General features: G+C 40.5%; 1 protein-coding gene across 1 annotated transcript; it reads left to right on the top strand.

Moving 5' to 3' along the window:
- Positions 1-969: 969 nt before the first annotated feature.
- On the top strand, positions 970-7770 carry LOC135528840 (NACHT, LRR and PYD domains-containing protein 1-like). Its single transcript, XM_064957889.1, has 7 exons — positions 970-2419; positions 3540-3691; positions 3799-3875; positions 4243-4448; positions 5374-5624; positions 5824-5943; positions 6642-7770. The coding sequence occupies exons 1-7, from the start codon at positions 2344-2346 to the stop codon at positions 6795-6797; spliced, it is 1038 nt and encodes a 345-aa protein (XP_064813961.1). The 5' UTR covers positions 970-2343; the 3' UTR covers positions 6798-7770.
- The last annotated feature ends 10 nt before the right edge of the window (positions 7771-7780 follow it).

Raw genomic sequence — 7780 nt, 5'->3', positions numbered from 1 at the left:
CCCTATGTCTTGATGAAAGCTTTGCACACTCTTTGCATTCTCTCAAACAGCTTCACGAGGTAGTCACCTGGAATACATTTCCATTATCAGGTGTGTCTTCTTAAAAGTTAATTTGTGGAATTTCTTTCCTTCTTAATGCGTTCTTTCGGTCTTAATGAGCCAATTAGTTGTGTTATGACAGTGTATGAGGGTATACGGAAGATAGCCCTATTTGGTAAAAGACCAAGTCCATATTATGGCAAGAACAACTCAATTAAGCAAAAATAAACGATAGTCCATCAATCCTTTAAGACATGAAGATCATTCAAGTTCAAGTATCTTCAAACTGGCTCTGATGAGGAAATCCACAGGAATGGAAGACCCAGAGTTACCTCTGCTGCAGAGGATACGTTCATTAGAGTTAACTGCACCTCAGATTGCAGTCCAAATAAATGTTTCACAGGGTTCAAGTAACAGACACATCTCAACATCAACTGTTCAGAGGAGACTGTGTGGATCAGGCCTTCGTGGTGGAATTGCTGCAAAGAAACCACGACTAATGTACACCAATAATAATAACTTGCTTGGGCCAAGAAACACGAGCAATCGACATTAGACAGGTGGAAATTTGAGATTTGTGGTGGTGCCGCATATGTATTTCCCACCGTAAAGCATGGAGGAGGAGGTGTTATGGTGTGGGGGTGCTTTTCTGGTGACACTGTCTGTGATTTACTTTGAATTCAAGGCACACTTAACCAGCATTTCTACCACAGCATTTTGCAGTGATACGCCATCCCATCTAGTTTGGGCTAGTGGGAAAATCAATTGTTTTTCAACAGAACAATGACCTAACACATATCCAGGCTGTGTAAGGCTATTTTACCAAGAAGGAAAATTATGGAGTGCTGCATCAGATGACCTGGCCTCCACAATCTAATTTGAGATGGTTTGGGATGAGTCAACCGCAGATTAAAGGAAAAGCAGCAACAACAACAAGTACTCAGCATATGTGGGTACTCCTTCAAGACTATTGGAAAAGCATTCCAGGTGAAGCTGGTTGAGGGAATGCCAAGAGTGTGCAACACTGTCATCAAGACATAGGGTGGCTATTTGAAGAATCTCAAATCTCAAATATATTTGTTGTTTTACACTTTTTTGGTTACTATATATTTGAGCTCTTCTTGCCATAATTTGGACTTGGTCTTTTACCAAATAGGACTTTCTTCTATATTCCACCCCTACTTTGTCACAACACAACTGATTGATTCAAACGCATTAAGAAGGAAAGAAATTCCACAAATGAACTTTTATTAAGGCACACCTGTTAATTGAAATGCATTCCAGGTGACAACCTCATGAAGCTGGGTGAGAGAATGTCAAGAGTGTGCAAAGCTGTCAAGGCGAAGGGTGACTATTTTGAAGAATCTCAAATATAGAATATATTTTAATTTGTTTAAAAAACAATTGTTTACTACATGATTCCATATGTGTTATTTCATAGCTTTGATATCTTCACTATTATTCTACAACGTAGATTCTACAACGTAGAATAAAGTAAAACCCTTGACTGAGTAGGTGTGTCCGAACTTTTGACTGGTAATGTATATAAAAATAGAGTTAGGGGCCACTCCGCATCCAAATTTTGCGAAAGAGCTTTGATATTGCTTGGATAAAACAGTATGTACATAGGATTCTGTTCTGAAAGTGCATTTAAAAAGGCAGTGGGTGTGCAGTTTGTTACTTTCAGATTTGTTTATCAGTTGGTACCATTTTAGTTCACTGCTCTCTAAAATGGCTGATTCAAAAGAATTATGGTCATTACTAGAATACATAGACGTTCATTTGCCATACTGCAAAATCTTGGCCATTTAGAAAATAAATGATGCATAGCCACTGGTGATGCCATACAGGTTTCCAGCCTGTATTGCCTTGAGTAGCAGCATTTGGCATGTATGTTAGCATTCAAATGAAGGTCAGTTGTGTAATGTCTTTATATGTAACAACCCTTCACGTTACACAGCAGATGGATTGATGTTGGCTAAAAGTAAACAGGCAATGTACTCAAGTGTTGTTGCTATTGTCATGCTGCTTTCACACTGCAGGTTATGGGTGCATTTTCAGATGGGTTAGGTTTAGTACTCCTCTTGGGATCTGCATGTTTCCACAGGCCACCATAGCAATTATGAGCACACTTGCTGAATTTAGATATTTCCGGCTTGAAAGCACACCAAAATACACTCAAGAAGAACCTAGTTTATAAACACCCGATGCACAGCATTTAGACCTGGTTGTGGTAAAGTACAATCATCACTTGGTGTGAGAGTGGACTAAATAATCATTTCTGTCCTGTATTAGGATCACATCATGATGCAACTGAAGTGTAAACTACAAGAATCAATGGATCTCTCACTCAAGACCCCCAACAGCTCATTCCTCCCAGGTAAATGAAGGGACCAAATGCTTTGGTTATTCCAATATAGTTATAATCAAGTCAAGTACTCGTCAGAACATGTCTACTTTATCATGAGCTGCATTTAACTTGTGTCATAAGTAAATGTTTTCAAGTTATACATTACTCACATTACTTTCAATCTTGTTGTTTGTAAACAATTGAGTAATAACCCTTTATATGCTCGGTTATAAAAAAGTAAGACAACAATATTTCAGCATTTTTGTCTATGGCAGCCTAAAATGACTAAAGAAACCCCAATATTGGATGCCAGCTAGATAGCATTTTACTTAAGAGAATTTTAAGGATTTTACAACTTGATGTTAGATGGTTACTCACCTTAAAGTAATCTATGAGCCAGGAGAAACTGTAATCCATGTTAGTTCTCTTTAAACAGCCACTACAAAGATCAGGTAACTTTAGCCACCACAAGCTAACAAACAATAGAAGTGAATGGGACATTTGAGCATGTGTTTCTTCTTAAAATGAAATGGTCAAATCACCTCAAAGTTGTCAGGACCCGGTTTCGAACCTGGGTCTCCGGAGTGAGAAACAGTCACTTAACCAACTGAGCCACGAATAGACAGCAGAACCCAGAAGATGAGGCAGACACAGCAGTACTTAAGACGGTGTATTTAATAAAGAAAAAATCCTAAAATGCAAAAAATGGCAAATCCAAAAGGTGGTAGGAAAAACACAAAAAGACCTCAAAAGAAACTCACCAAAAAATAAACAAAAACAAAAAACAGAATACCACAAGAACTTCACCCGGAATCGACAAGAGTACACAGAACACTAGGGCAGGGTGCTAACATACAAACACAGAGCACAGAACTGAGGGAAACAAAGGGTTTAAATACAATCAGGGAAACGAGACACAGGTGCAAATAATAATGGGGATCAAGGGAAAAACATAGGGACAAAAAGCACAATGGGGACATCTACTGACCAAAACCCGGAACAACCCTGGCCAAATCCTGACACAAAGTAACATCAAACCAAATACAGAGTTCATTTCAGGGGATTTGTCCAATATCTAAATTCAAGTTCTAAAATCCTGAACTTCCCCTTTAAAAGCTGATGCTTGTCCTGAATCCTTTCTCTTGTGCAGATGATGTCACTGTGGAGTATAACAAGATGAAGATGTACTATGAGAAACTGATGGGTTGCTCTAGTATAGTACAATTCACTCCAAGATTGGATTTGCACACAAAAAGTACCACATTTGAATCGCAGTCTGGGAATGGTAGGAAGCGTGTGCAGGTATGTTTGTGGGGAGTTGATTAACCACATCTCAACCATAGGAATTCAGTCTGAGAGTATTTGATCCCATGTACTAGAGTTGACTGGTCTTCCTTTTTCTGTTACAGGTGTCAACAGGTGTAACAATGTTAAATCCTGAGATTGTCAAAGATCTTACAACACATAACCACAAGCCTACATATAGGTAACTATTGATCACTGAAACTTCCACGACTTTATCATGGCCTTTTCCTATGGTCATGTTTACCAGTAATCCAGGAGGCTGGTGGGAGGAGCTATAGGAGGACGGGCTCATTGTAATGGCTGGAATGAATAAATGGAACGGTATCAAACACATCCAACATATGGAAACCACACGTTTGAATCTGTTCCATTTATTCCATTCCTGTAGTTATAATGAGCCCGTCCTCCATAGCTCCTCCCACCATTCTCCTCTGTACTAATCAGTTCCACACAGAATCTACAAAGACATTAAGTCAAGAGTGGTTGACTCTTTTTGATTTAAAAAAATAGTTTACAACTGTCAACTTTGCCTTTCATCTGCCTCGCAGGCTCCAATGCCCAAAGGCAGGTCTTTTCCAGTGCAGGTCCACTGGACTGGTGTTTCTGATGGAAAGGAAGGGAGATGTGGTTTACAAGGTGACTCAATGGGACAGCAGCCTCCTGGGCTCCAGGATACCAGCAGGACCCCTGTTCAGCATTGACTGTCCTGAGCAGTCTGTCTGCGAACTGCATCTCCCACACTGTATGTGTGATGGTAAGTGATGCATCACTGTATGTGTTATGGTAAGTGATGCATCACTGTATGTGTGATGGTAAGTGATGCATCACTGTATGTGTTATGGTAAGTGATGCATCACTGTATGTGTTATGGTAAGTGATGCATCGCTGTATGTGTGATGGTAAGTGATGCATCACTGTATGTGTGATGGTAAGTGATGCATCACTGTATGTGTTATGGTAAGTGATGCATCGCTGTATGTGTGATGGTAAGTGATGCATCGCTGTATGTGTGATGGTAAGTGATGCATCGCTGTATGTGTGATGGTAAGTGATGCATCGCTGTATGTGTGATGGTAAGTGATGCATCACTGTATGTGTGATGGTAAGTGATGCATCACTGTATGTGTGATGGTAAGTGATGCATCGCTGTATGTGTGATGGTAAGTGATGCATCGCTGTATGTGTGATGGTAAGTGATGCATCGCTGTATGTGTGATGGTAAGTGATGCATCACTGTATGTGTGATGGTAAGTGATGCATCGCTGTATGTGTGATGGTAAGTGATGCATCACTGTATGTGTGATGGTAAGTGATGCATCACTGTATGTGTGATGGTAAGTGATGCATCACTGTATGTGTGATGGTAAGTGATGCATCGCTGTATGTGTGATGGTAAGTGATGCATCGCTGTATGTGTGATGGTAAGTGATGCATCACTGTATGTGTGATGGTAAGTGATGCATCACTGTATGTGTGATGGTAAGTGATGCATCATTTCAGTATATTGATTGTTTTAATATGTAATATAAAGATTATTCTAATAACTCAATAATAAAATGGGTATGACATGACATTATACATGACATTACCACTAAATAATACATTCATTCTTTGGATGAAACTTACAGTAAATTAAAGCATTATTTACAGTCAATAAAATAATTGTTCTTATTCTGCAGAGAAGGAAGACAATTTGTCCGTGGCCCATGTTACTGATGGCAACATGGAGATTGTTCAGCCACTCAAGACGACTCCTACACACGTGATTGTAAACATCACACACCTCTCCCTCTTTGGCCTCATCAGAAATTGGTTCTCCTTCCTCCCGGTCCGAAGCCAGGTGCTGCTGTTCCTCCGACCACAAGGGAACAGACCCCAGAAGCGCATACTGAATGTTATTTTGTTGCCCAAGAATGTGCCACGTTGTGAGGTAATGTTTAGAATATGGAGGAATTCATTCTGCACACGGCAAGAGTTGTTTTGTAGAATGAACTTGAACGTAGATATTGTTCTAGCTGGATAAATGGTGGTAAAATGGCTCATTACCATTCCTTGATTTCTTCCAGAACTGTTAGTGTGAATGTGTTTGATCAGTTTGCCTTGAAGTAATGCACCTTTATTCTTTGAAGGTGGAACATCAACAGAACGGAACTACGTTCATTATATCCAACTCCAACTGCACATTGACTCCTCGAGGAAAATATGGCCTCTGCTGTGAGCTGGTGGCAAATTCTAGCATACAGCCAAAAGTAAGCATGGCCATCAAATTCTACCATACATTCCGATATGCACTGAGTGTACAAAACATTAAGGACACCGGCTCTTTTCATGACATTGACTGACCAGATGAATGCAGGTGAAAGCTTTGATCTTTTATTGATGCCACTTGGTAAATCCACTTCAATCAGTATAGATGAAGGGGAGGAGATGGGTTAAAGATTTTTTTAAGCCTTTTTAAGACAATTCAGATATGGATTGTGTATGTGTGCCATTCAGAGGGTGAATGGGCCATTGAATGTGCCTTTCAGAGGGTGAATGGGCCATTGAATGTGCCTTTCAGAGGGTGAATGGGCCATTGAATGTGCCTTTGAACAGGGTATGGTACAGTAGTTGGCCTATGTCAAGAACTGCAAAACAGCTGGGTTTTTCACGCTCAACAGTTTACTGTGTGTATCAAGAATGATCCACCACTCAAAGGACATCCAGCCAACTTGACAAAACTGTAAGGAAGGTGTCCTTAATGTTTTGTACACTCAGTGTAAGTATTCCTTTGTAATGTGCTACTATTGGTCTCTGGTGTTGGGTTTGATGTGTGGTTTTTATGTACATGACACCAGGAAGTTCCCACAGGAAAAAATGTTCTACATGCTACATGTCCAGCTACAGTAATTCTATCTCTCTGTTACTGTCCATATTTGGCTAATATTATTTTCATCTTGTGTTTCAGAGTGGGCAGTTAGACTATGACTACAGCCCAAACTTCCACCCCACATTTCAGGTGTTTTTAGACTGCATGTCGGGTGTAGAGAACATCAGACTGAGTCTTTTAGACAGAGGAAGTAACGACCAAAGAGTGTGGGAGAGTCTAGTTCCAATAGGTTAGATCAAATGCCAGTTTGTTATGAACCTGTACACCCCTCACCCCCTACTTATTTAAACTGTATTCAACACACTGAACAGTCCTCACCCCCTACTTATTTAAACTGTATACAACACACTGTACACCCCTCACCCCCTACTTATTTAAACTGTGCTCAACACACTGTACACCCCTCACCCCCTACTTATTTAAACTGTATACAACACACTGAACAGTCCTCACCCCCTACTTATTTAAACTGTATACAACACACTGTACACCCCTCACCCCCTACTTATTTAAACTGTGCTCAACACACTGTACACCCCTCACCCCCTACTTATTTAAACTGTGTTCAACACACTGTACACCCCTCACCCCCTACTTATTTAAACTGTGCTCAACACACTGTACACCCCTCACCCCCTACTTATTTAAACTGTGCTCAACACACTGTACACCCCTCACCCCTTCTTATTTAAACTGTGCTCAACACACTGTACACCCCTCACCCCCTACTTATTTAAACTGTGTTCAACACACTGTACACCCCTCACCCCCTACTTATTTAAACTGTGTTCAACACACTGTACACCCCTCACCCCTACTTATTTAAACTGTGCTCAACACACTGTACACCCCTCACCCCCTTCTTATTTAAACTGTATACAACACACTGTACACCCCTTACCCCCTACTTATTTAAACTGTATACAACACACTGTACACCCCTCACCCCCTAATTATTTAAACTGTGTTCAACACACTGTACACCCCTCACCCCCTACTTATTTAAACTGTATACAACACACTGTACACCCCTCACCCCCTACTTATTTCAACTGTGTTCAACACACTGTACACCCCTCACCCACTTCTTATTTAAACTGTATACACACTGTACACCCCTCACCCCCTACTTATTTCAACTGTGTTCAACACACTGTACACCCCTCACCCACTTCTTATTTAAACTGTATACAACACACTGTACACCCCTCACCCCC

This window comes from Oncorhynchus masou, unplaced genomic scaffold, assembly GCF_036934945.1.
Source record: "Oncorhynchus masou masou isolate Uvic2021 unplaced genomic scaffold, UVic_Omas_1.1 unplaced_scaffold_10456, whole genome shotgun sequence".
Taxonomy (NCBI): domain Eukaryota; kingdom Metazoa; phylum Chordata; class Actinopteri; order Salmoniformes; family Salmonidae; genus Oncorhynchus; species Oncorhynchus masou.
Note: the sequence above shows the minus strand (reverse complement) of the source record. Positions and strands in the feature narration are given on the sequence as shown.

Excerpts from the sequence above, each read along its gene's own strand:
- LOC135528840 (XM_064957889.1), top strand. The coding sequence starts at position 2,344 with ATGATGCAACTGAAGTGTAAACTACAAGAATCAATGGATCTCTCACTC. Across the intron at positions 2,420-3,539 it reads CAACAGCTCATTCCTCCCAG|ATGATGTCACTGTGGAGTAT; the intron begins GTAAATGAAGGG and ends TCTCTTGTGCAG. Across the intron at positions 5,625-5,823 it reads AGAATGTGCCACGTTGTGAG|GTGGAACATCAACAGAACGG; the intron begins GTAATGTTTAGA and ends TATTCTTTGAAG.